General features: G+C 49.6%; 12 protein-coding genes and 2 non-coding genes across 14 annotated transcripts; 7 read left to right on the top strand and 7 right to left on the bottom strand.

Annotated features, from left to right (window-relative positions):
- Positions 1 to 1,042: 1,042 nt before the first annotated feature.
- Positions 1,043 to 1,398, top strand: VTN00DRAFT_3664 (uncharacterized protein; the record flags this gene model as incomplete). The annotated part of the gene is made up of 2 exons (XM_069430006.1): positions 1,043 to 1,293; positions 1,347 to 1,398. 2 exons carry the CDS (start codon positions 1,043 to 1,045, stop codon positions 1,396 to 1,398), a joined length of 303 nt encoding a protein of 100 aa, XP_069289185.1.
- A 346-nt stretch (positions 1,399 to 1,744) lies between these two features.
- VTN00DRAFT_3663 (uncharacterized protein) lies at positions 1,745 to 3,932 on the bottom strand (the record flags this gene model as incomplete). The annotated part of the gene is made up of 5 exons (XM_069430005.1): positions 1,745 to 2,452; positions 2,540 to 3,112; positions 3,256 to 3,468; positions 3,531 to 3,641; positions 3,717 to 3,932. 5 exons carry the CDS (start codon positions 3,930 to 3,932, stop codon positions 1,745 to 1,747), a joined length of 1,821 nt encoding a protein of 606 aa, XP_069289184.1.
- Positions 3,933 to 4,649: 717 nt separating this feature from the next.
- Positions 4,650 to 5,504, bottom strand: VTN00DRAFT_3662 (uncharacterized protein; the record flags this gene model as incomplete). Its single annotated transcript, XM_069430004.1, has 6 exons — positions 4,650 to 4,675; positions 4,745 to 4,779; positions 4,854 to 5,090; positions 5,148 to 5,277; positions 5,340 to 5,378; positions 5,435 to 5,504. The coding sequence occupies 6 exons, from the start codon at positions 5,502 to 5,504 to the stop codon at positions 4,650 to 4,652; spliced, it is 537 nt and encodes a 178-aa protein (XP_069289183.1).
- A 125-nt stretch (positions 5,505 to 5,629) lies between these two features.
- Positions 5,630 to 6,235, bottom strand: VTN00DRAFT_3661 (uncharacterized protein; the record flags this gene model as incomplete). Its single annotated transcript, XM_069430003.1, has 3 exons — positions 5,630 to 5,648; positions 5,715 to 5,955; positions 6,022 to 6,235. The coding sequence occupies 3 exons, from the start codon at positions 6,233 to 6,235 to the stop codon at positions 5,630 to 5,632; spliced, it is 474 nt and encodes a 157-aa protein (XP_069289182.1).
- A 454-nt stretch (positions 6,236 to 6,689) lies between these two features.
- VTN00DRAFT_3660 (uncharacterized protein) lies at positions 6,690 to 7,411 on the bottom strand (the record flags this gene model as incomplete). The annotated part of the gene is made up of 6 exons (XM_069430002.1): positions 6,690 to 6,863; positions 6,973 to 7,073; positions 7,150 to 7,158; positions 7,214 to 7,247; positions 7,312 to 7,350; positions 7,409 to 7,411. 6 exons carry the CDS (start codon positions 7,409 to 7,411, stop codon positions 6,690 to 6,692), a joined length of 360 nt encoding a protein of 119 aa, XP_069289181.1.
- Positions 7,412 to 7,500: 89 nt separating this feature from the next.
- VTN00DRAFT_3659 (uncharacterized protein) lies at positions 7,501 to 8,088 on the top strand (the record flags this gene model as incomplete). The annotated part of the gene is made up of 2 exons (XM_069430000.1): positions 7,501 to 7,830; positions 7,921 to 8,088. The coding sequence occupies 2 exons, from the start codon at positions 7,501 to 7,503 to the stop codon at positions 8,086 to 8,088; spliced, it is 498 nt and encodes a 165-aa protein (XP_069289180.1).
- Positions 8,089 to 9,806: 1,718 nt separating this feature from the next.
- VTN00DRAFT_3658 (uncharacterized protein) lies at positions 9,807 to 11,563 on the top strand (the record flags this gene model as incomplete). The annotated part of the gene is made up of 5 exons (XM_069429999.1): positions 9,807 to 10,294; positions 10,361 to 10,674; positions 10,745 to 10,905; positions 10,979 to 11,281; positions 11,336 to 11,563. 5 exons carry the CDS (start codon positions 9,807 to 9,809, stop codon positions 11,561 to 11,563), a joined length of 1,494 nt encoding a protein of 497 aa, XP_069289179.1.
- Positions 11,564 to 12,842: 1,279 nt separating this feature from the next.
- On the bottom strand, positions 12,843 to 14,864 carry VTN00DRAFT_3657 (uncharacterized protein; the record flags this gene model as incomplete). Its single annotated transcript, XM_069429998.1, has 5 exons — positions 12,843 to 14,142; positions 14,196 to 14,320; positions 14,387 to 14,497; positions 14,554 to 14,688; positions 14,751 to 14,864. 5 exons carry the CDS (start codon positions 14,862 to 14,864, stop codon positions 12,843 to 12,845), a joined length of 1,785 nt encoding a protein of 594 aa, XP_069289178.1.
- A 242-nt stretch (positions 14,865 to 15,106) lies between these two features.
- VTN00DRAFT_3656 (uncharacterized protein) lies at positions 15,107 to 16,956 on the top strand (the record flags this gene model as incomplete). The annotated part of the gene is made up of 4 exons (XM_069429997.1): positions 15,107 to 15,286; positions 15,337 to 15,417; positions 15,484 to 16,692; positions 16,750 to 16,956. 4 exons carry the CDS (start codon positions 15,107 to 15,109, stop codon positions 16,954 to 16,956), a joined length of 1,677 nt encoding a protein of 558 aa, XP_069289177.1.
- A 965-nt stretch (positions 16,957 to 17,921) lies between these two features.
- On the top strand, positions 17,922 to 19,052 carry VTN00DRAFT_3655 (uncharacterized protein; the record flags this gene model as incomplete). Its single annotated transcript, XM_069429996.1, has 1 exon — positions 17,922 to 19,052. The coding sequence occupies one exon, from the start codon at positions 17,922 to 17,924 to the stop codon at positions 19,050 to 19,052; it is 1,131 nt and encodes a 376-aa protein (XP_069289176.1).
- Positions 19,053 to 19,624: 572 nt separating this feature from the next.
- Positions 19,625 to 21,169, top strand: VTN00DRAFT_3654 (uncharacterized protein; the record flags this gene model as incomplete). Its single annotated transcript, XM_069429995.1, has 1 exon — positions 19,625 to 21,169. One exon carries the CDS (start codon positions 19,625 to 19,627, stop codon positions 21,167 to 21,169), a length of 1,545 nt encoding a protein of 514 aa, XP_069289175.1.
- Positions 21,170 to 21,388: 219 nt separating this feature from the next.
- VTN00DRAFT_t56 lies at positions 21,389 to 21,462 on the bottom strand. Its single transcript has one exon. It is a non-coding gene; the product is annotated as a tRNA-Val (tRNA).
- Positions 21,463 to 21,492: 30 nt separating this feature from the next.
- Positions 21,493 to 21,649, bottom strand: VTN00DRAFT_t55. The gene is made up of 2 exons: positions 21,551 to 21,649; positions 21,493 to 21,528 (listed from the first exon to the last, which is right to left on the bottom strand). It is a non-coding gene; the product is annotated as a tRNA-Phe (tRNA).
- Positions 21,650 to 23,333: 1,684 nt separating this feature from the next.
- VTN00DRAFT_3653 (uncharacterized protein) lies at positions 23,334 to 24,905 on the top strand (the record flags this gene model as incomplete). Its single annotated transcript, XM_069429994.1, has 10 exons — positions 23,334 to 23,402; positions 23,458 to 23,492; positions 23,551 to 23,636; positions 23,689 to 23,735; positions 23,873 to 23,920; positions 24,062 to 24,099; positions 24,155 to 24,292; positions 24,340 to 24,589; positions 24,642 to 24,808; positions 24,875 to 24,905. 10 exons carry the CDS (start codon positions 23,334 to 23,336, stop codon positions 24,903 to 24,905), a joined length of 909 nt encoding a protein of 302 aa, XP_069289174.1.
- Positions 24,906 to 25,860: the final 955 nt, after the last annotated feature.

Here is a 25,860-nt window from a genome sequence, read left to right as displayed (position 1 = left end):
GAAATTTTACTAGCTAGATATTAAATATTTTATATTCCCACCTCTTCGAGAATTGATAGTCTTGTCGCATTCTATTGTCTGAATCCGATTTCCAAATAGCTTCCGAATAAGTTCAGGTATCTCACTTCACGGCGGAAATGATCTCAATGCCTAATTTCTGCCTATGTGGCCGTGCCTCTCGAAGCATTCTATCGTTTCTCTCCGCATTCTCCGAAGACACGGACCAATGGGCAGCGAAGAACCTAGAAGACTGGCGGGCCAACTTTGGAGATGGGTCAGACGCTGAGAAATGTCTTCGCTTTCATAGGGACGTTTTGGAATCGTTGAAGATGCTCTCTACTGAGACTGAGACCGACACGTCCAATCATCATAAACAGCAACAGGTAGCCTCATCAATCGCTGCTGCGGTCGAGGCACAAAAGGCTAATCCGGAGGGGGATCACTGCAACAATGCTCGCAGGCTGTCCTTTTCGAAGCCGCCACAAGTTCTTCTTCTCCCTGGATCTGGGCGATCTGGCCAACGTTATCCTTTTGTTCATGCAGCAGCAGCAAAGTAAAAGTAACAACACCGGCCTAGCGCAGAAGTTTCGACATGACTTGGCATCAAACGTACGGGAGAGATGGAATGGTAAGTTACCTAGTTATGGATCGGGCTATGGCGTTAGGGATTTTATATCTCACTGTCTTTCTTTCTTTGGCTAGGACCAGATATACCAAGTGATGAAGATGAAAGAGACAAGCGTATCCAAAAGTGGTTCGATTTGAACGCCCTCGCCGCACATCTTACTCGCCTGAACGCATGCTCTCTCGAAGGATATGCGTTGCGGACTTTTGATAGGGTATTCCCTCAGAATACCAGTACAATACAGGGTCATAGTGTTGAACTAGATTATCACGTTCCGGCTGCCGCGGCTTGGATGCGGACTTTGGGAAGGGAGATCTATCTGTGGTCAAGTAGTACTGAAAGCGCAGCGTCAGCGTCAGCGTCAGCATCAGACGGTTCATCAGAAAAGGCACTCTTTGATCGAGACAAGTGGAATATATGGCGGCACAGCTTCGAGCGCTGTTGGAGATTGGAAGGTCTGAAGTCGGAGACGAAGATGGCAGCAGAGTCGGCGTGGCGCCAAATGAACCTCGGGAGCAAGTCATAGACACGGCACAAACACAACCAGTGCGATACCTGCTGCAATTCGATCTGATATTCCCAGCAATCATGATGCATATGGTGTGGCACAGTTCGAGATCGGTACCATCAATTTGCAATGTGCTATGGAATTCCATTGAAGATTCCTTGTAAGTGCACATACAGATTTTGCCGGGACTGTCACACTAATACACACTGCTAGACCTATGGAATTCACAGACTTCTTATATATTACGACCACAGACGATTTCTAGGTGATTCCCACAGGCAGTCAAGCTACCAACTACTTAATTGAATCCCATCCATGGACAGTAGGAAGGTAACTGTTATCTAATATACAGTACTACCTGTACCAATATCTAAAGTGCCAAGGTGTCCAATACTCCACGGTAGTAACAGCGACTTCCAGCAGGTCTCAACACTGCAGGCCTTGAGTGTTATCTCATACACAAGAAACCCATTAAAAATTGAGAAGAATGTAGCGAAGAGCCAACCTTTTGCCAATAACACCAAAAATGCAATTCCCTGATGAAAATTCGAAAAGCAGAGTGGCACGCCTAGGTCATAACACGTAATTACGTCCTCTATTAAACAATACAATCACTGAGGGGAATTAGAAGATTGCTTCGAGTTAGAACTTCTCGGTACGGGCTTCCGGTTCGGCACACCCAGATTGAAGGTGCGGATATCTGTCCTGGATTGTCTCCGCTGAGTAGGTTGTTCCGGCGTCTGTAGTTGTTCCTGCGGTATAGCTTGATACTGAGGAGGTTCTTCATCTGGTTTATGCTCCGCTTTATGGTCTGCTGGTGGCAGATGCGCTTCGCCCTGCTGCGGGGGCGGAGCCATAGACGCAGATCCGGGACGCGAGTCGGAGGGTGTAGAAGGAGTAAATAGATCGAACGACTCTGTCGAGTGATTTGACGGGCCACTATCGGGAAATAGTCTCTCGTCATCCTTTCCCGAGCCGACTGGAGTTTTTACATCAGCCCCAGATGTTCTACGATTGGCAGAGGCATCCGGTGGGTTATACTCGCGGCGTGGACCGTCTACTGGACCGAGCTCCTCCGCCATAGCGTCTTCATAACTTGGAGGTGCGTCGTCGTAGACTTCACCAGTATAAACAGGAGCCGGAGCAACTGTAGGCCTTGGAGGCTTTGGAGGAGGTTGACTAGGACTGGGTGGCTCCTCTGGTTGGGCGTATTGGGTCTCTGGCACGGACACACCCATGGCATCCAAGAGAGCCTGGGGTGGAGCGATTCCAGAGTAAACCTTCACTCCCAGTCTCAGGGGTAGTATAAGAAGTTCGGGCTGTTAATATCAGCGTAAGCCCGATTGAACGATATGGAGGATATTTCATAGGGTTTCTATGGTGGTGGGTATGTGTCCCGCGCGTACCTTGATTGCTCCAGGGGTTCCATGCGCCAAGCCAACCCGTATTTCCAGTTCGTAAGTACGTGCGATATTGCAGGTCTCAAAAGACGGTGCTACGGTGTTCGGAAGAGGTATTCGGTTCCACATCGTAGGGTCTACTTTCCACTCCTTTCCCACAGGATCGTCCGCTCTTCCAATGGGCATGTTCATATTGCTGTGACTCAATATCACCCAACTACCGCTTTCCTTCCTGTTAAGATCGTGAGCACGTATATGGGTATAAGCGATCAATTCAATCTGCAGCGACTGCAAGAAAATCGTTTCTGAACTTGGAGTGAGCTTTTGAACTAATATGCGAAGCGGCAATGGCTCATTGCAGGTTAGGATCGGAGGATTTGGTAGTCTTGCATCCACGGAGAGACGAGGCGGTTCGGGGCCTGTGTCGATAATAGAAGACGTAGAGATCTTGCGAAATAGGCTTCTCTTTGGCGATCCACCAAGATGTTTAGCAAATTGCTGCTGACGCCTTGCATAAGTCTCTTCGTTTGGATTACCGGTCCTCGGGGGCTCAATGGGAAGGAATGTCAGGTCGGCGAACTAGAAAACAGAATGTTAGATCCACCAGACACAGAAAACCGTGCAATGTAGGGCAAGTGATCTGTATAACTGAAGCCGGACTGTCTCTTCACAATTCTGGGAAGACCGTGAAATGTGTGCCTTGTGTTTATGGATGTACGTACCGCTCGGATATTCTCTTTGTAGAACTGCGGCCGAATAATAGTCGCTTTGACGAAGTACCTGATCTCTGCTACTCCTGGAAAGCTACTGAATGATGGAGGAAGGGACTTCTTCACGTGCCGGTCGGTGTCGCGAGCTACCTCGAGTTTCAACCCAGTCACGTTTAGATTGGTGAACATGGTATTGTGGTTGCTGCATGAATTATTGAAGGGGAACTTGAGCGGCACTAATCAGAACTTGTTTATAATCGTGTCACTTGAATGCGGAGCTTATTTACCTTGAATCTGAACGGGTACTCGTAAGTCCCTGCAGCGAGAGTGTAGACCGCATTGGATCCAGGCTGGAAGATCTCTGGGGTGGGAAAGACGGTATCGACTTTATACAGTAACTGTAGGGCCGGTCAATTCGTGAAACAAGCTTTGAAAACTCAATTCATTGTCATAGATATTCTCTGAGAACTCACCTTATGGACCTCAAGCTCCGTTTTCTTCTTGTCTGCCCTATCACTATGGGGATACCGCGGGCCCGCCAGGCGTGTACGACTCTCACCCTCCAACTTCACCTGGATTCCACTGATTGGGGTATCGGAGAGCAGTTGGACGATGACCTTCCCTGTGATGAAATCGAGATTGGTGAAATGGGCGTGTGGCCTGTCGAGATGGATCCTTGCTGTCGTCATGTCGATCAGCCCCAGACGCAGGCTACAAGCTACCTAGGTACCAGATCCGGCCCGCCGTGGCCCCTCCGCGGCATGCGCTTCTGAGATCGCGGGGAAGTGTCAAGGGTGTGTGAACGGCCTGAAGAACAACTCTCGACGATCTCTTGTGAGAGGCGAACGTTGGTGGTGCACAAAAGCTTGTTGAGAGGAAAATCGCGGAAGGGCATGAGGAAGATGACGTTTTTCCGGTCGAAAGAACGGCCTGGAGCGTCTGGAGTCGGAGGAAAGCGACAGGACGCTCTGCGGGGCTCGATGCGGCCGCGGCCTATGAACTCCTGCTCGGCTGGCCGAACCTTATGGGGACTCCGGGAGTTCGAACATACACGATCCGTAATTCCATGGCCTCCTATATCGTCCCTTTATAACAGCATGATCTCCCTTGTTACGCGCCAGGATTAACTGCTGACCCCCTGCTTTTAATAACCGCTTTCATGTAGGTGCTGTGTGTATGTACTTGCCAACACAGCCCTCTTCCGCGCGTCATCCGTCGTTCCTGTAGGCAACACTGAAACCGACTATGGCTTTTGGCTAGGCTGCTGGCGTGGGCATCTTAAAGGTCCAATTCTATTCTCGAGATTATTCAGCTAGATCTACTGGGTATCTAATCAAAAACGCCCCGTACTACCAAGACATCGGTACAGCCGGATGAGGACGGCCCTGGCCATTTTCTAAAGCTGCTCAGAGACCCTCCTTCGCAAGCATGTCTGAGACCCAATTATACATAAGCAAGGCCAGTAAACTCAAAAATATCTGGTGTATAGGATGACTCTTACCGGCAATATCAAGATAGAATGCAATGGCATTGAACCTGCGGCAGAAAATCGTATCAGCAAGCGTAATGAATCATCAGTGAGAGATCCGTGGAAGGGGACAAGTACGGACTTTCTCTTCTTTCCCGTAATCTCAGAAACCAGCCACTTGAGCCTGTTACTCCAGTTGATCAGGTCCAAGTGGCTCACACCTATAAGCGTGCCCTTGTAGCTGTTCTCTCCGCCCCATTTGCTACTAGCAACACTTACCAGCCCATCGTTCGGGCCTTCCTTCTCTTCAAGAATGCGATGGGGTTGGTGGAATACAGACCAAAAGCTTGGCTGAAAGGCAGCGCCGTATGAGAAATATCTACGCATGTCTCAGCCTTGCTATCATGTCTTCTTGGCCGGCAGAACGTAAACCAACCGGACATCTTCAACATCGGGCGTATTGGGGTTAAATTCCTCTTCCATATACTTGCATGTGAGCTGGTTGAATGCTCCAGTATTAATGTTCAACCGGTCGAAGGCATAATAGATCTGAGGCAGACGGTCGGCTACAAGATACTCATAAGCCTCTACTGGACTATAGAAATCCTGGTGTTAGGAATGGACGAACCGCCAATTTGATCGAACACATAGTCTGCCACCGAGGAACCTGCGTCGATTAGTCATTTTCTTTTGCAGTCGTTCTGCCTCGCGAAGGCTGCCAACCTCTATGTGGAGTCGCAATTGTAGTCAAGGACAGCACCTTGAACCCTGTTGGTCTTAGTCTGCTAATCATATAGCGAGAATCAAGCCCTCTGGCAGCTTGTCAGTGTTCCGACAGTAGAAATGGAATCTGCGACATGCCTCACCCCTAAGAACCCCAGTAAGTACATGCTCTTTAGTTCGGAAATCGTGGCTCAGCTATCCTACCATGCTATGGCTTTTGCAGATGTCAGACCAAGCACTCCTTCAGTTTCCGTAAAAAGATACAAAGAAAGGGGCTTACGCAATTATGTTTACATTCCTCCCCCGAGTGCCAATTGAAATATTCCTCGCGAGCTCTTCAGCGCGCTCTTCGATCGATCCGCACGGAGGCACTGTGGCGGTGATAACTTCCACCCCCTTCATCGAAAACGCTTCCTTGATACCGCGCCAATATTGGACCCCAGGGAGAAGCGGGCCTGCCAGGCGGAGCTCGTCGAAACCTAGTAAGCCATGCGCAAGCACAATAGGATGCTTCGGGGTCTCTAAATCGAAAAGAAAGCAATTAGCGCAATTTCCCCAGGATTTGCCTAAGGAAAGGACTCACTGACCATAATGCTCCCGAATAAAGGCATATTCATCCTCTATCAACTTCCCGAAGTCTTCCAAGCGCGGGTCATGCGTGTTCGCGCGATCTTGCGCACTGCGCGCATGAGAGCTGAAGCTCCGCGAGGTGGGATGGCAGTGCAAACATGACTCGCGAAGAGGACCGTAGACGAGTTTCACTGATCGCATAGAATTAATACCGTAAATAGCATATCGCATTTTCTTGCCTGGCCAGTGTGTTATCGCTGGCCAATTGTGCTGAGGATTCTTGGTACCATGGTTGGAGGAGACGCGCCTTTTAAATATCGCAATATGCTCGGTGACGCAAGACCGGCCGGACCGCAGCCCCTTACTATCGGCCAGCCGTTGCATAAACGGCTACCTGCGCAGAACAACAGATTCTCGACCAGGCTAGAAAAGATCGTACATCTAGAACAATTACTGTAATCATACTATGTATTTTGGAAAAAGGTGGAGCAGAAGTGCAGGTGATGAGGCTTCATTGCTCGAAAAGCCTAGTATTTAGCTCTAAACATAAAGCACTGAATTGCGATATTGACAAGCAATACAAGCGCTGCTTATTCCCAAAAAGATATCATGCGGAACAGTGAGCCATGGCCTCGTTCATAATCCCTAGCTATGCGAAACCAGCATCTCTAGCCTTCCTTCCCGTCTATGCCTTGCCCGCGATCTTCTCCGGCACTTCGGGCTTGACGTTCACTGCAGCATTGATCAGATCGTTAACAACCTTGTCGCCCGAGTTCTTTCCGGCCTCCTTGATCTCCTGCAGCTTCGCCTCGGCTTCCTTGTTTGCCTCTTCCTCAGCTTTCTTGTTGCCGCTCGAGTGCTATCGCAGATCAGCGTCGTCAGTCCTCTTGATGCTACCAAATGCGCCGTGCATGATGCCTGAGACGGGAAAGGCATAATTTGGGCATTATTTGGCGAGAACTGCTCACCTCAGCCTCGAACTTCTTGAACTCCTCTTCCTTCTGTCTTCTATATTCCTCGATTTCCTTCTGCGCCTCTGTTCTGGCGTCCTTTACACGCTTGGTACGGTCTGTAGTTATCAATACTTAGAACCCATCTTGCACAGACGTTCGGTTATCGATAGGGAGGATTCGGGGCTATAATACATTCTCTGGCTAGATGTAGGCGTCAGTTTATAGTACGACCACAAGAGCGGTGTCATGAACTAACCTTGCTGGACGATCTTCTGGGCTTCTCTTTCAGCCTGGCAGCAATACGATCAGCTCTCGAGCGTAGGAAGAGTGTCGGGCACACGGAGTATGGCCTACATCCAGCAGGGTCTGGATGCCTGCAGAGTTCTGGGCAGACTGCATGCGACCGTCAGCATTTCGGCTTAGTTTTCTCTGGCGTAGTAGGATTATATACCATCTTGATAACCGATCTCTATGAAGACACAGAGAGATCGATCTGGAGGGGACTTATTGGGGTAAACAGACAGAAGATCGAGCTCGGTCGCGATGCGCCAGCTTGACACTACTCCGGGGACGATCGAGCCAAGGAGCTGCCCACCCCCCCGTCCCGTCACGGGATTCTGCCACTTCCGACCGCCCATGGTCGATATCGAAGTAATGTTCCGCCGACGAGTTTCCGCGCTTCGGGATTTGGAAAATATTCTAGCTGGCTTCTCTCGCTCTTTAAATTCACCCGACCATATCCACTCGTTTGTGGTGAAGACAATTGGGTGCAGGAATATGTCGCGGGCCTCAAAATTCACATTGGCGGCCACCTCGCTCGCCACGGTGGGCATCGTCTACTTCGTGCACTGGGCGCAGGAAGCGGATAGAGCTGTAAGTTCCCCCATTGTGGCTTCTAACTTTCATGATATATTGCGTTAGCCCCCTGATTTCATTCGTGCTACTCATTAATGATTTCTCCAGGCATTGCACGCCGGTGTTGAGCGCGACGAAGAGCGGCAGCGCATCAAGCGGGAACGACAAGCGGAGTTTGAGATGCAGAGGAGACTCGAAGAAGAATACAGAAAGATTCAAACTGTATCTGATAATGGTAACGGCGGAAGTGTACAAGGAGACAAAAACACTGGATGAGGGACATGATCATGATCATGCTCGTTCGAAGCTGGGGCTCTTGCCGTGGCTTGACGCTTGGAACGTTAACGAGTTGTCTTGATTACGTTGTGTTACTATTAAAATTTTGATGGACTGTTCCCTTCTGTGTTCAAATGGTAAAGATGTTTTCTCTCAAGGCGCAGTCGGAGAATTTTACTAACAATCTACCAGTGTAAATACTCCTACTATAAACGCGACGGGCAATCCTCCAAGTCCGTTAGGTCTTTCATGACATTGGGAGGCTTTCTATATACCAAATATCCTCACAAGAAGCATTGTACAATACATTGATGAAATCTTCTCTCTACCTTTCAGGGTCAATCAGACGATGTCCATTCATCAGAAATTAGAAAGGATCAGTCGCACGACATTGTGCTATCCTCTGCTTTCGGTGCGGTGAAGCTGCGGCTTGCTTCGTGTCCTGCTGTTTCTATAGAGTCACGCGGAACTTTTCAGTGTAACTTAGCTGGTCGCTTTGGGTACGACGATGATGCAATGACAATATTAACAAGAGTTCGGGGAAAGTTCCGACCCGCAAGCGCAGATTCTATCGCAACTAACATTAGTTTCACGATAATGACTCGTCCCGATTCTACCAGGAACAGTTGCGTCTTGAAGACCCAGTCGAACAGATTTGGGACCTGATGGCGAAGAATGGACAGTTACCTGGCATGCCCATTATGACATTATATCTTCTACATGATAGCTCTACGAGATATATCGCAGCTGTTAAGGATTATCAGGTATAATCGGAGGCTTTTTGCCCTTCCGCTGATCGTGACCTGTCTATATAGGTCCTAGGTATACTGCAGGTACAGCACAATCCAGCGACACACGCAGATTCAGGACGAGGTACGGAGTTCGCCGTATATAGCCTGCGTCCCAAGTACGGTGCAAGCCGAGGAGACGTCGAGGTCGCGGATATCATCGGAGGCCGGTAGAATTCCGGCCTCTGGAGCCAAGATGATAATTCGGGATCAGTCGGCGGTGAGGTGGAATCATAACTGTCCAATCAGAATGTCGCCGGGTTTAGTTTACGAGATCTCGAAGTACGAAGACGCAGTAAACAACGAGACTTTCCTGGTGTCTTTGACCTACTAAAGCTCTCCAAGCCAATAAACGGACCTGAACAACTCTGGAGATGTCTTTGAAAGTTGATAAGAGTCCTACATAGGAAGGGAGGACAGTTATCGCAGGCCGGCCTCGTTTGGGTTTAGCTTGTGCCCGTGACCATCTCTTGCCCTCCATCTCGACGACTCCAATGTACATAATAGAGAGCAGAGAGCTCTCTATTCTGTCTCGTGAATCATAAAATTGCTCGAGATTATTGTGGAATGTCTAAAATACCGAGCCTATGATGTGACGACAGCTTATGCAACCGTGGCGCTCAGATCCACCTGATCCCATTATCCTTTTCGTAATGGCGTCCTTGAGGCCGGAATTTATACCGGCCTCGTGCAATATATAAGCTTGGGTTCTGACAGGCCAAATCTCCTCTTTCCTTATCTAATCTCTTGACCTCTGCGGTGAATCATAGATCTGCTCTTTCCTAAGATTGCTTGTCTTTGCCGTCTGTGCTCCTCCTTCTGGTCACTTGACCAAGGTTATTGCCTTTGTCTCCTTATCTTGATCAACTATAGTGCCATCTTCCAAGCTATTAGATACTTACCTGTCTTTTTCTACAATCGTTTGGCAACATGACCGAAGTCGAGACATGCCCGTCCTCTACTTTGAAGCTTTTCCCACATATCAATGATACCCCTTCTACCCTGCCGTCATCCTTAGATCCATTCACCATCACTACGTCCACTGGCTTCCTCCCTCTTGCCACATCACCAATAATCCTGCCGGAGGTCTTCAGACCTCTCACGTCTCTCCTCAACCGCCTCCCCGTTGTCAAGGAAGACGGCTCTGCAGGCTTGCTGGCCAAATACGAACTGGGTCCCGCTGTCCTGGCAGAGCTTCCTGACCTAACGGCGGAGATCGACAAGCTTGTTTCAGCTGACGGAAAGCCCGATCTGTTTACCATCACCGCTGTGTTTAGGGACTATGCCTTCCTGGCCTCTGCGTACCTGCTCGAGCCATGCTGGGAGAACTGGTGCAAGAACCCGGAAGGGGGTTATGGACTGGGAAGAGACATGCTTCCCAAATCGATAGCTGGTCCGATGTATCGCTGTGCTCAGATGTATGTTGTCCCAGATCCACGTACGCTATTCTCACTTTTTCTTAGTGCTTATTGACCCATCTATAGACTCGATATCCCACCCTTCATGTCCTATGCCGCCGCATACTGTCTGTTCAACTACACCCTTGACAAACCTTCGGAAGGGCTGAAATACTCAAACCTCCGTCTCGTCCGCGCCTTTGAGCGTGGACTGGATCACAAGAGCTCTGAAGCAGGCTTTGTGTTGACGCACGTTGACATGGTTAAGGAATCGCCTGCTCTGATTAGTGGCGCTGTCAAGGTCCTCGACACTATTGAGCAGGGTGGTCCTAGGATTGAAGTCAACGATGGCTTCCGGGAGATATTGAAGGCTATGGAGAAGATTGAAGAGTGTATGGAAGGTAAGATACTGGCTATTCTACCATTCATCCAGAGTTAAATGTTTATGCTTATTCTAACTTCCTGATGAAGACATGTGGAGCAACTCAAAGCCTTCGGAGTACCTAGCATTCCGTGTTTTCATCTTTGGCATTACCTCCCAGTCCATGTTCCCCAATGGGGTCGTATACGAAGGCATCAACGACAACAAACCGATGTACTTCCGTGGAGAGAGCGGTGCAAACGACAGCATTGTATGTTTCTCCATTCAGCTACTTCAGTCCCACCATCATATACCTGCTCACTAAATCTTATCACTACATATAGATCCCACTGCTGGACCACCTCCTCCAAATCCCCATGCCCTCCACTCCACTGACCAAGATCCTCCACGAGTTCCGCGCCTACCGCCCTCGCCCACACCGGGAATTCCTGGCCTACGTCGCCTCCAAGGCCGAAGAGCTTGGTGTCCGCAACTTTGCTGTCCAGGACGAAGAGACAGCCGTTTTGTACCTAAAGGTCCTGGACCACGTTCGCAGCTTCCGATGGCGGCACTGGCTATTTGCAAGGGAGTATATCATCCGCCGCACACCGCACCCGACGGCTACGGGAGGAAGCCCAATTGTCACGGTATGTAACTTACTCATGCTTCCTTGTCCTAAGAAAAGAAATTAACAGGAGTAGTGGCTCCCAAACCAACTCTCTGCCGTAATGGATCTGATGATCACTATCTACGACAACTATCTCTCCCCAGCGAGCCGGTCAACTGTAGCCACGGACATGCAAGGTGGAAAGGAAGCTAAACTCCCTACGTACCATCGACAGGTTGAGTCGATGATGGAGCTTGTGCGTGATCAGAGGGAGAAGTTGGCTAGGGAAGTGGAGAGGTGGTGCAAGGAGAGGGGTGTGTAGTCGCACCTTGATAGACACGGGTACAGGTAAATGAGGGGGGTTTCTAATAGTTCAAGTTATGCTTTCCGGGTCCCTTTGTACCGTAGCTCCTTCTACCTCATAGAAGCAAGACTATCAGGATGGGAAATCGACAATGCTTCAATCCAAGAAATATTCCAATCCGCCTCATTCTTTGTCAAGTAGTAGCTCCGCTAGCCATGTATCTGAAGGAGTATGCGCACGAGAACTAGATAGTTTTTGGAAGCCATTGAATAGCTTTAATTGATCTATTTACGCCATTCCAATAAAAAACGAATTGGTAAAGGAAATCACCCTGCGAGAGTGTTCTGCCATGATTTGTATTGTACATAGTTAGACACCTATTGATAGGACGTTCTAAGAGTCTTCGACTGATCTGCATGTCTATATAGGTGTTTTTCTGTTTCTTGGACCTTCAAGCCATACTACAGAGAGACGGGGTATATCTTTTTTTCTAGGTGTCTGAAGGGTTCTGATCTAGATACCTAGGAGGTATGTAGCCTTGTTCCCTGGAGCATGTAGCATGTAGCGTGGGGTTTTCGGGGATGCATTAGGCAGTTGGATGATAGGTGTACCTAGGTAGTAGCGGCGACTGCAGAGGGCGAGTCCTTCGACAGGGAATTCAAGAGGGGGTTTTATTTCGTCTTATCTGATCATTCTTTTCTGTGTGTCTTCTGTCTTGATGGTTATCTACTAGTATGTACTATACTTTGCTTGGGAGTCTGCCTACCTAGGTAGTTTCTACGGCTTCTTGTCGGGTTTGGTATGGCTCCCGTCCCGTCGGAGCTTGAGCTTGGATTATTGTCCACGTTTACTGATCGGATTCAGGCGTGTAATAAGTCATGCACGCAGTCGATCTGATAGTAGGTTAATCTCAGTGATTCCTCCTACATGCGACAGTATCCGTGGACTTTCGGACGTGGAGAGAAAGAAAGAAGTGCGTTTGTTATATCTGCTGGAGAGAATTCTATATTGCCCATACGGCCGTGCCTGCCATTGGAAATGGTATAAAGTGATCACCTTTATCGTATATTTAATATACATAGAGACATTAATTTTTTCTCTTCTATCCAGATCTATTGTGCCGTACCCCCTTCCTGTTGCTGGATTCTAGCAGCCAGATATAATTCCGATTCCTATCTGTTCAGTCCCAAGTGCAGCGAATGAACTCCTAGCCTCCGTATCAGAAAAGCATAAAGAGCAAAAACGAAAACTCCGCCTTGTAAATAGATGAATCCATCAAAAATGTGAATTCTCTTCCCTAGGTAATTATCTCGATTCCACGTTCCCGCCCGTACACAATCGCGTCTTCTGAAATCTCCTCGCAACCCTTGATGTACATCCGTTCGAGCTTTGGCCGTCTCTCTGAGGAAACAGAAGTATCACCGTCTGCCTCGGAAGAATCCACCTCCTGCTGCCGCACACGCACATCTGCAAAAGCCTTGATGCTGCATCCGGTTATGGCGGTGTATGATACGTTTAAGATCTTCAAGTCGGGCAGATTGGAGAGAATGCGCTCCATGTGCGAGTCCTTGAGGCCGGGCATGTGTGATATGTTGAGTTCAATCAGTTCAGAGAATTCGGGTTCTGCGATCCTTTGGGCCAGGTCATCGCCTTTGATCCGGTGGCAGAGGTCCAAGTGGAGGACATGCAGGCGTGATATTGGTATCCCGCCTGTGGCCCCTAGCGTGGACATGTCGGCCCAGTCGTTATCGCTGAGGATTAGCGTTTTGAGGTTTGGCAGCTCGGTCTCGTCACCGGGGAATTCCAGTGGGTATGCTCCTTCACAGCGATGGAGACGGAGATATTCAATATTTGCAAGGGGCGTGGGTAAATTGAATAGAAACAAGCCGCTGAGATCAAGGCGGCGCAGATTTGGGTACGTATCGAGAAAGAGATCGAATGGGTACCTGCATCGTCGAATCGGGTTCCAGCGAAAACGTAACTCTTCGAGGTTTGGAAGCGAGGTGTCTACTACCTCCGGTAAGTGGTCGGGTCGCTGCCAGGGAGGATGAACCGGTCTTGGGGAGCATGTATCTAAGATGTCGGGGATGTTGAGCGGCGCGATCTGGTAGGCACCATCATAGGGTTCTTCTGAAGTGAGGGTCACTGATTTCAAGGCGGGCAGGTTCAGCGGCCCGACCCCACTGCGCTTTGATAGCTTGGTTCCATGACACTCAATCTTTTCAAGGGATGGAAGGTAGGCGAGAAACTTGCTGAGATGCTCCGGACAGATAGTAACATCAGCAGACGTGATAAGCGTCCGCAACTTCTTGGCCGTTTTGAACAACTCGTAGAATGTATTCCCATCGCAAGGAATCCAAGCCTCAAGATAAGTCAAATTCGGGCAGCGACTGATCAGCTCTAGAGTCTTCATCGCTGATGAAGAAGAGACATTGTAAAGGGTAGCATGAGTGAGCATGCCCTTTGATCGACGGATATAAGAACGTATTGCAGGCAGATTGACTTTTGCACGAGCTCCGGACAGGTCTATTTTCATCCAAAGATCACGTAACGAGCTCAGAAACCGCTCCCAACCCTTCGATACACGCAGAATCGCCCTAGACATTGTCAATAAGTTTGAATCCGCCATCAGACTGTCAACGAGACATACACGATCTGCTTGAAACTAAAATGGCGAAGCACCATTACGACTATCTCCAGCGGCAAGACGCTGAAAGGGTCTTGGAATTTTGCATCAATGGAACGGCGAAGCTTGTCACGGAGCTGTTCCAATAACTATAGAATAGTCAGAAGTCAGAAAAAGACATGAGGTCTACACAGATGATCCTTCAGGCAACTGACATGACGACGAGGATGATCTTTAGGCAATGTTTTAAGCCCATATGAGTACATCTCAAGAGCTTTATCAGGCTTCCTATTCAGGAGGAGGATCTTAGCAGAACGCAGATATCCCTAATACATTCTTAGCAAAGCACTTTGACAGAAGAACCGTAAAAAGAGATATTCACCCGCTCGTCGCATCTGTCCGTCTTGATCATCTGCTTTGCATCCCGCAAGGCAAGATCAAGATTCTCGAGCTTACAATATGTGGCTGCACGGTTATCCAAGATGCCAACAGGGTCTGCGGGCTTCATCTTGAGAGCCTGATTGCGTAGTTAGAAACCGGATGCAAGCATGTAATAGACCGATCTTGTCTTCGCGTTACCTGGCTAAAGGATTCCAGAGCAGACTTGTAGTCCCCACGCCGATACAGGTTCTGGCCATGCTGCTGGAGTTCTGCCGGGTCTCCCCGTAGCAACCCCGCACATTTGGCATCCATGTTGGCTCTCTAGGTCTCCATCGACCTGTGCGGATGATACCCGATATAGATGGAGATCGCGTCGGGCCCGGTGCCAAGCCGCGTCGCGTTGCGGCCGAAGCTCGGGGGCACGTGCCGGTCCCCGCAACAACCGCAGTGTTTACTTTCTTCCCCATTCGGGTTCTTTGACCGCCATCAAGGTACATATCCAATCATCCAACATTGGTCTTCCTCTCGCCAGAGAGGACACACCCCGCACAGCCATGGAGCAGCACAATCTCCAGGCGGCATCGACCTACATCAACAACCTTCTTCTTGCGCGCGGGCTGCTCAAGAATGGCAAGCCGATCGATTTCGCAGCGCCCGAGAATGGATCCGGAGGAACAGACGAGACGATGGCCAGGATCATCAACCTCGTCAATGATCTGGTCGTGAGAAGAGATGTCCGTCCATCGCCACGTTAGGATTGAGGAGGAGACTGACTGGTTACCAGCGCGAGGCGGAGCACCGAGAGAACCTAGCTACGACAATTCGGGTGCTGCGTGCGAATGAGTCCCAGCAGGCGCTTGAGATCGTATGTTGTCAACTTCTGTCATATTGCAAGGAACGATTGCTAAACCCTTGCTCTTCTTCACTACAGGAAAGACTCAAGACGAAGACGTCCGAATTGAAGCGATCGTTGGCTCTGGCAGAAGGTCAGGAACGGGCCTTCAAGACCAACATCAACCATGCTGAAGCGACCATTCGGAACCTGAAGGAGCAGGTACAGCGCATGAAGACTACCATCCAGCAAGTTCGGGCGCAGTGCGCCAACGACGTTCGCAAGCGGGACGTCGAGATGCAGAAGCTGAAATCACACCTCAATGACAGGCAGAGAGGAAAGCGGGAAGGCTTAGGAGTGACGACCATTAATACAAACCCAGGGTCGGAGCGAAATTCCAGAATCAAGGTACCGGCTGCCGGAGACAGTATCAACAATCCGGGGTACAGTCTGAAACAAGAAACGAACGAGTTCTTGACGGAGTTGTGCCAGAACCTGAGCGATGAGAATGACACCCTGATCGCTCTTGCGAGGAATACCATCAAGACACTGAAGGACCTACAGGGACTGTCTACTGTCGAGGATGGAAGGGAATCTTGTAGTGTCTTTACAGCTGCAGGATCCCAAAGAAGCAGTCATGGTCCTATCACGGCACTTCCGACTTCATGCGACGAATTGACCACAGAGATGGACGAGGTGCTTGAGCACCTGAGAACGCTACTGACGAACCCCTCGTTTGTGCCCCTTGAGGAGGTTGAAATACGAGACGAGGAGATCATGCGGCTTAGGGAAGGCTGGGAGAAGATGGAAGGCAGATGGAAGCAAGCTGTCGCCATGATGGACGGTTGGCATAAACGCATATCCGACGGTGGTGATTCGATACAAGCCGACGAATTGAGGATGGGAATGGGTCTGGGCCTCACGACTTGTTCAACCAACCAGCAATCAGCTGAAGATGCCGCGGAGACGAACGAACACTGTCAAATATATGAAGATGAACCGCAAGACGATGAGGATGAGGAAGCTTCCGGAGAGGAGGAGCAGGATGATCATCCTCCTGCCGACCTCAACGCCGTGATGACCAAGCGATCCGTATTGAAGGCTCAAAGCAATGCGCTGGGAGAACGCAGCGGAAATATAGGAGCTGCGCGGTCGCCACGAAAAGTCTCCTTCCCGGACGATCTAGTTGAGAATTCTCGCAAAGCGGACGGGGACGAAGACGAAACTTTGCAAGTGAAGGCGCACCGCTCCGAGACTGTCACACAGCGGCCATCCAGAAAGAAGGCAGATTCCAAGATACCGCGACAGGTGAGTAATGAGAGCTCTAACCTGTTTAAGAACGAAGTCTTACAATGCCGTATACAGGCCACCAAAGGTCCTCGGTTAAGCGTCCCTGAGAAGCTTGCTGCCGTGGAGGCTGAAGCCAAAGCAGCGCAAGAAGCCAGAAAACAGGACGAGGGCCGAAAAAGAAGTCGGACGGGGAAAGTTTCCAGCAAGAAAAAATACGAACGGAGACGAAGCACGCTGACTAGCGACGAGCTGGACGAGTTGATGGGAGTCCCTTCTGCGTGAACGTCTCAGTGACGTTCTCTTGAGGGGAACATTCGAAACCTGACTGATACCCTTCTGCAAGCGCGCTCGTTATAGAAAGCTTTGTCATGATTATGCAGATTTAATGGGTTCTAATCTTGCAACGGTGCACATGGTGGTGTTTTTCCTATAGCGAAAAAGCACATATATTTTGGTTATTTTGGGCTGTCGCTTTGTGTATATGATTTTTGTTGATTGTACAAACCTCTCGTTGACATCTGTGAAGGCTTTGTTGTTTTTGGGACTCGAGACTGATGGCGTTTGGTTGGCTTCTCCACACATTTCTCGGACTACCTGTATAGAACACAACATTTGCCACCACAGCTTCACTTTGACTACTTCATCGTCTCAATCTTACTGATTTTTGGTATGAACTTTAGCTGGAATGCAATCATTCCATGGATCGATACAACATTTTCCACGAAATGAAGCTCTAACGAAGCGCGGGTCGCAACCTCGGCTATTCTCCCATATCCAGTTATTCAGTTTCTACACCGGGGAAGTTTCCCCGGGTGGAGACGCGTTCTTGGGCGAACGTCAAGAAAAGATTTTTCTCGTTCACACGTTAAATCTCGACTGGGGGGCGTCTCCATGATTTTTTCCTTTTTGCCGTTGAGGTTTCTGCTATTATAGGACGCTTATCTCCGCCGTGGGGTATCTAGGTACAGACCCTACTACATAAATAGCTTGGCGGGAGGCTGATTCCGTTCATAAACAGACGGAGCTGGTCGTGCTTGGCGCTTAATTCAGAGTCTATTTGCTTTTCTCCGCCTTTTTAAGCCTGAGTGGTTCTTGGGCGTTGACGTTCCACCTGAACATTGGCGATATAAATCCTTTAGACAAGAAAAGGGGAGGGAAACAACAGAGCAAGTACATACATATCTCTCACCACGCATCTCCACGATCTATAGATTTAATAGAGGAAAATATCAAGGAGTATAGACACGATGGCTGCTCCCTCCTCTCCGCCATCCAAGACCTTCCTTGGCTGGGTCGCCCACGACACCTGGCCCAAGAACCCCCTGACTTTCGGTCCTTTCGAGCCCAAGCCCTTCACGGACACTGATATCGAAATCAAAATCAGCCACTGCGGTGTCTGTGGCTCCGAGCTACACACTCTCCGCTCCGGCTGGGGTCCAACGAACTACCCCTGCGTCGTCGGCCATGAGATAGTCGGCACCGTCGTCCGTGTGGGATCTGCTGTCCCAACGCTCGCATCCTCACCCGCTGCGAGAGACATCAAGGTCGGAGACCGCGTGGGCGTCGGCGCGCAGAGTAACTCCTGCCTGCGACCCGACTGTGACGAGTGCCAGGCTGGGATCGAGAACCTCTGCTCGAGAGGAACGGGCACGTACAACAGCAAATACCCCGACGGCAGCAAGTCCCATGGCGGATACGCCCTGCACTGGCGCGGTCCCGCGCACTTCGTCTTCAAGATCCCCGACGCTCTCCCCTCCGCTGCCGCTGCCCCTCTCCTCTGCGGAGGCATCACCTCATTCGCACCCCTACTGAACAACGGCGCCGGGCCGGGCAAGAAAGTCGGCATCATCGGCATCGGCGGCCTGGGACACATGGGTATCCTCTTCGCCAAAGCCCTCAACTGTGACCGCGTCGTCGCCATCTCCCGCAGGTCGAACAAGCGCGATGACGCCCTGAACCGCCTGGGAGCGGACGACTACATCGCCACGGACGAAGACCCGGACTGGGCCAAGAAACACTCCCGCTCCCTCGACCTCCTCGTCTCCACCGTCTCCTCGTCCAAGATGCCCTTCTCCGACTACCTTCGTCTGCTGAGGGTCGGGGGCACGTTCGTCCAGATCGGTCTACCGGAGGAGCCGATGCCCGCGTTCTCGGCGTGGCCGCTCAGCCAGAAGGGCATCAAGATCACGGGGTCCTCGATCGGGTCGCCAGCGGAGATTAGAAAGATGCTGGAGCTGGCGGCGGAGAAGAAGGTCTTGCCGTGGGTTCAGGAACGGCCGATGAGTGATGTGAATAATGTTCTGTTGGATATGGATGCGGGGAAGGCGAGGTATCGGTACGTGCTTGTTAATGATGTGGAGTCGCAGGCGAAGTTGTGAATGAATCGACAAATGAATGAACGAATGGTGAATCAATGACCTTTGTGTGCGTGGCTTTTATTTGATGAGTGAACGAATAATCAGGGAATGAAAGCAATGTGGTTAGTGTACCTAAGGTAGATTATTGATGTTAGCAGGTTGGAAAGAAGTATAAGAAGGTTAGCCCCAAATGTGTACCTTGATAGATCACCGCCATACCTTAAGTGCTTACTTCATGCTCTGTGCTAACTAGTTACCTTCCTAATATTGTATACTATTTACGGAGTACAACAGGTGTACCTACTAGTAAGTGGATATTGTGGATATTCACAGGTCTTAATGGGTCACTACGTGGCAGTGGATGCGCCAAACCGGCCCTGCATAAGTTAGCTTGCTTTGTTCAAACTCTACCTACCATGCGCTTGAAGAATTTCTCGAGTCACAGCAACTTCGATTCGATCCCTGCGTGTCGGACAGAATAATTAATGCACCACTGAGATTTCTCGATTGGTATTGATTTTTTTTTCTTCTAGTCATTTTTTTTTCTTTGTCTTGGATTTCTTTTTGCTGCGACATCTAACTGACCACGTCAAATGCAACCCGCCGATCTAGATGAAGCTCTGACCGAGCAATTCGAAATCAATAGAGAACTCTGGGAGGTGGCACTCGAGCCCTGGGGATCAGGCGTGCTTCCCAGCGCTTATGAATTGGCTAGAGCGCGGCGATCCCTTCAGGAGACCCTCCCGAATGAAGGCCTCGGTTTCGCGCAGACCAGGGACCATATCCTGAACGATGTCGTACCGGGACTCAACGCTGCCAGTCTCAGCCCCAATTACTACGGATTTGTGACCGGAGGAGTCACTCCAGCCGCCCTCTTTGCGGACAATGTGGTTTCGACCTACGACCAGAACGTCCAGGTCCATTTGCCTGATCATTCAATCGCCACGGACGTCGAGTACAGGGCGCTGGGTCTCCTGACGGACCTGCTGCGCCTCGATCGCCAGATCTGGCAGAATGGCACGTTCACGACGGGGGCTACAGCGAGCAACATTATGGGCCTGGCCTGCGGACGAGAGTTCGTCTTGAGAGCTGCGGCGGAGAGGCGTGGCAGTCCTGTCACCAGCGTGGGAGAGTATGGGCTTTTCGAGGTCATGCAGGCAGCTGGGCTGTCTGGCGTGCAGGTACTGTCGACGATGCCTCACTCGTCGCTGGGCAAAGCTGCGGGCGTTCTGGGAATCGGCCGTGCCAATCTCAAGAGCATCTGTAGTACCTCTCAGGATGATAATAATCCGCTTGAAATCGACATGCAGCTTTTGGAGCGGGAACTTGCACGACCGGATCGAGCGAGTACCGTCGCGATCTCCTGCGGGGAGGTCAATACTGGCCGCTTCGCCACGACCGGTATCCAACAGATGCAGGAGATACGAAGGCTCTGCGACAAGTACGGCGCCTGGCTACATGTCGATGGCGCATTTGGCATATTTGGGCGCATTCTTTACCACCCTTTCTCTCCCGAATTCTCCTCTATCACGAAAGGGTGCGAGGGTATGGAGCTGGCCGACTCGATCACAGGAGACGCACACAAGTTCCTCAACGTGCCCTACGACTGTGGTTTCTTTCTCTGCCGCCATCCGTCATCTGGCCTGGCGGAAGATGTCTTCCGCAATCCAAATGCCGCGTATCTCAGTTCGGGGAAGGCAACTGCTACAGACACGATCCCATCACCTCTGAACATCGGGGTCGAGAACTCAAGACGGTTCAGGGCCCTGCCCGTTTACGCTTCCCTGGTATCATACGGTAGAAACGGATTTCAGGATCTCCTCCAGCGGCAGATCCGTCTTGCCAGGATGATTGCAGACTGGCTGTTCGACCACCCAGCGTACACCGTCCTTCCGACGAGCCGGACAAAAGCAGAGCTACTGCACAAGACGTCCATGATCGTCCTCTTTCGCGCTAATGATGAGACGCTGAATCAGGAGTTGAGCAAGAGAATCAATGGGACGTCGAAGATGTTTGTGTCCGGCACGGTGTGGGAGGGGAAGCCGGCGTGTCGGATCGCCATTTCGAATTGGAGGGTGGATGAGCAGAGGGATTTTGCGATTGTGAGGAATGTGCTGGGGCGTGTTGCTCAGATGTAGATAGGTACCTAGGTAGGTAATTATGTCTATGAGAGATGATATTATTCTCTTCCCGCTGCGGAAGCTTTTCTAGTTCTACTAGTCTCGGCAACACCCCACACCACACCACACAAGCCGGAATTCTTCAATCGTCCACACTTCGTACCAACAAAAAAAAATCAAAAATCAAAAAAAACCTTCGAAAAAAGAAGACCCCAACTATCATCCTTTCCCATCCATTGACCAGACTGGGGTTCGATCCCAGGACCTTATCGGTGTTAACGATACGTGATAACCAACTACACCATCCGGCCGAAAGGGAAAAGATAATGGTTGAGTGTTGCTGCGACTTGCCTGGATCGAACAGGCGACCTTTAGATGGCAGGCTGAAGTTTTTGGATGCTTCAGTCTAACGCTCTCCCTATTGGTGATTTGTTAGGGTAAGTTGTGTATGGGAAGTGGATCGGGAGAGGGGCTACTAACCAACTGAGCTAAAGCCGCTGCTCTGTTGGGATGTTAGGGAGGGAGATGAGAAAATGAGCCGGGTTAGGGTTGTGCTTGCCGTCGAGTGGGATTGGTCTGGAAGGACTACATGGTAGGTTAATATCATTGTTCTCCCATCACACGTCTATCAGATCATTATTCTTTGTCTTTATGGTGGTGTGAATGGACCAATTATTGCATCGATTTATCGCTTATATTTTCTCTTGACTCAATTGGGCGAATCAGAAACCCGTCGGGATCAAATATATATTTACGCCGCCTCTACGGGGAAAAGAGCGCGAGAGATCCGAATCCCAAGTTCGCACAATCTTTGAAGGGGAAAAGAAATTCTGATGGTCCTTTCTACCCTACAGGTCCCTGGAAAGCAATCCCTTGCCTTATCTGGTGCTAAACGCCGATACCTAGGTACGATTCGCCAGCTCTCCTTTAAATCCAACCCTGTCATGGACCCTGTTCGATATGTGCCATTCCCATCGTTCCACTTTTTCCCCTCCTATCAGCTACCTCTATATCCAAAAAGTACCAAGGCTGAGAAAATTGTGATAGTCCACCGTTTCCCGATATTACCTACTGTTCCGCACTTGCAGCGGTTCATCAGTGTCGACTGCAGGCTAGCCACAGGCTTCACCTGGCCAGGACCAACTACCGCCGTCAAGCCTTTAACCGGAACATTGAGCCGAACAATGTGGGGCACCCTGGTCTACTAGTAGTAGCAAACCATGCCGGACCGTGCGCTATATGCAACGGCGACTGCAGGACTCCATGAACCAGGGAATGCAGTCAACCTGCACCGTTTGTCACCTTGGATACCGATACAATTGAACCGTGCATATGCAGCTGGTGTGACTGGCCGCGCATAATGTCCGTGTCTCCGAAGCATCTACTCCGTACTGAATTGTACAGTAGGTTCTTGGGTTTACGGGGCTTGCGTAAACAACATGCAATGAATGGGGTGTTTGATTCGCGAAGGAGTATTTGCTATTTCTTGGAAAAAAAAAAATACCGCTGGGATCCTTTACAAGGTCACCTGTTTCCTCGTCTGTGGGATGTCTCGGAATAATCTAGTCTACCCTATCTCAATAGGGTACCATGAATACCTTCATCTAAGGGTTTCAAGAAATCCTTAAATCAAAGACATCTGGAAAGACAGTGTCTCGAGCTCTATGGCACCGGTACCTTTGTGGAGGAGTTCAAAGCGGGGGCCTGTCTCGCCCCCACGGCTTCTTCTCTGACCTCGCGTACCTATCAACTGAGCGATTCCCGTTCCCAACTATACCCATCTAGCCTAAACTACAGGAGGTTTAACTGCATGATATTATCGCTAATCGTCTACTACTGCATGATACGGCAGAATAGTGCAGCGCCAAAAGCACGGTCATAACAGCGCAATGACTGCGCCGCAGGTAGGCCGGTTTTTGTTCCAACAGACGTTCTAGTTGCCCACAGAGTAATGCAACCATTGGGAAGCACAAATATTACACTGAATTTGCCGCTGTCTGTCCCACACACGTGGAGATATTGTTGATGCCAGGTGGACAGTAAAAGAATCGGCTCATCTTTTACCTATTATTTCTGAGCCTTTCAAATTATCTTGCTTTGGACGCAGCCTATTTGCTATACAGACTACTGACGTGAGCCCTATTGCTGGCGCTTTAAACCAGCCAGTAGTCACCGATTGACAATGGCTGAACCGACCGGTGCTGCACAAGAAGATGTTGCACCTCGGGTAGAGATTGAAGTTGATACTCAGGTTCGTATAATCTGGAACCCTCGCTCGTATCTAAATTTCTAACAGTCCTCTCCAGTTCAGCGAAAGCGACTCTGCTTACGGAGATGAGCTGTGAGGGAAAACTGCTTTATGATTGGATCGGGTTTCCAAGATGACTGATATGTGCCAGTTCGTCCTATACCGCTTCTCTAACCTCATCAGTTCTCAACTTTCGAAATGAGAATGGCAGAAGTTATCATGCTTATCGTGATGGCAGTAAGATTTTCACAATACTGGAAATGGCAGAACTCTCAGGCTGACCAGAAAGCCTACCTTTTCCCGAACGATGAGGAAGAAAAAGACCGGCTAGACCTGGTACATGAGATGATGTTGACAATGATGCATCGAAAACTTTTTCTTGCACCTATCGGAGAATCACCTCGGCGTGCCCTTGATCTCGGCACTGGGACAGGAATTTGGGCCATTGAATTGTAGGTAGCGACCTTGCTCAGATACCTGATTCACCTGGTCTGTTAGCTGACATGATTACCTACTTAGTGGTAAGACCCTTAGTGCTATGATGTGCCTTTCTTCCACATCCTGACATTCAGCTTCTAGCCGATCAGTTCCCCGGCGCAGAGGTAAGCCGCCGTCTGACGGTGCTGGCGTTCACAAAGAAATTTAGCTGATCCTTTGTCTAGGTCCTTGGTATTGATCTGAGTCCAATTCAACCATCCCAGTGAGTGAGCCAGGCTTCATACACCGGAAATAAACTAAACAGATGGTGTGCACAGAGTCCCGCCGAACCTAAAATTTCTCATTGATGATTTCGAGGATGAATGGATAGAAGATGATAAATTTGATTTCATTCATGCTCGTTATCTGGCTGGCTCTGTCAAGGATTTTCCGAAGCTTTTGAGAAAAGCTTACGAGTTAAGTGACTGTTTCTCCAATGGTAGAATTCTACTAACTCTATTAGACATACTGCTCCTGGAGGCTGGGTGGAATTCCAGGACTGGGATGCTGCTATGTACTCACATGATGGGTCAATAAAAGGTACATCTATAGAGCAGTTTTACAGGGAAGTCGTGGGTAGCTTCACAAGAGCAGGCTATATTGTATCCCCTGGACCAAAACTGGAAGGATGGTTTCGGGATGCAGGCTTTGTAGATGTCCATGTTCAGAAATATCAGGTGCCAATGGGGACCTGGCCCAAAGATAAGCACCTTGTATGTATTATCATATACCTTCCACAAGATTGCAGTTACTGACTTTTACTAGAAAAGGCTGGGGGCTTGGAATTACTTGAGCGGCGAGAGTGGCTTTGAGGCTACAGCCCTGGCCGTCTTAACAAGACATGAGAAATGGACCAAGGATGAAGTGAGCATTCTTGTGGCAAAGACAAAGAACGATGCCATAAATCCCAATATCCACGCGGTGTTTGACTAGTAAGTTAGATCCCTTCTCAAGGGCAGATTCTGCTGCGGGCATGAGATTGACTTCGGACGTCTTAGCTACGTTGTCTATGGTCGGAAGCCAGAGTGAGCACCGGTACTCGTGTTATGGATAAAGCTTTGTCAGTCAGAAGAGGACGTAGTAATGCAGGAGACATCTACTGGTCTTTTTGGATTGGTTGTGTTCCCTAAAGACTTCTCCTTATGAAAGCAGTTTGTGTTCATTTCTTTATTCCTTTTTCCTAGTATCACGTACCCAGGATTCGCGATCTTTCGGAATGAATTGGTCATGACTTGAAGTCCTCTGCGCATCTGGAAATAATTGTCTAAATTCAACGAACACTGTTCGCAGAAATTCGAATCGTACTAGGATATTTACCTAGGTACAGTGCAGGCATCTACACTGGGACAGTGTGACAAGGCACTGTGAAACATCATGAATTCATAAGGTCCTATGGCCCTGGTCAAAAGATTTATTGTGTATACAACTAGGGCTGAAAGTGGCCGGTTGCTAGTTTTTCAGCTCGTTACCTTACAATCTATTCCATTGAGTTGTACCATACAGGTCTTCGCGATCTCACATAGGCTCTGGATCACCGATTCAATCATTGTCGACGATGACTGAAGGTATTTAGTGGAGAGAAGTATCTATTGAAAAGTTTCAGGGACTCACTTATATGGGCGATGTCGCAGACCAGGCCATTTCTTACTCGGCTGAGTTGCGTCTGTTGTATAGTCCTTCCCGCCTTCCTCAATGGATTGGTTCTTCCCTCCCTCATGCAGTCATCAGGATCCATTTAACCCCTTCGATCCCCCCATATTCTTCTATTCTCTCAGTTGGCTATATAGTTGGCAATAGATAAGAGGAAATGAACCATTACAACCGTCATTCAAGCACGGATTTGTTCCGTTACAGTACCCCGGATTATCCCAACCGTGTGACCACCGCCGCTGAGTCTAGGGTTTCGCTAAGGACGAGCGAGATCGCGAGAAACGTGCCAACAAGCCTTCTATAAGCACCGTCTCAAAGCTTGTCTTGCATTACT

Source organism: Thermoascus crustaceus (assembly GCF_041956765.1).
Source record: "Thermoascus crustaceus strain CBS 181.67 unplaced genomic scaffold VTN00scaffold_2, whole genome shotgun sequence".
NCBI lineage: Eukaryota > Fungi > Ascomycota > Eurotiomycetes > Eurotiales > Thermoascaceae > Thermoascus > Thermoascus crustaceus.
Note: the sequence above shows the minus strand (reverse complement) of the source record. Positions and strands in the feature narration are given on the sequence as shown.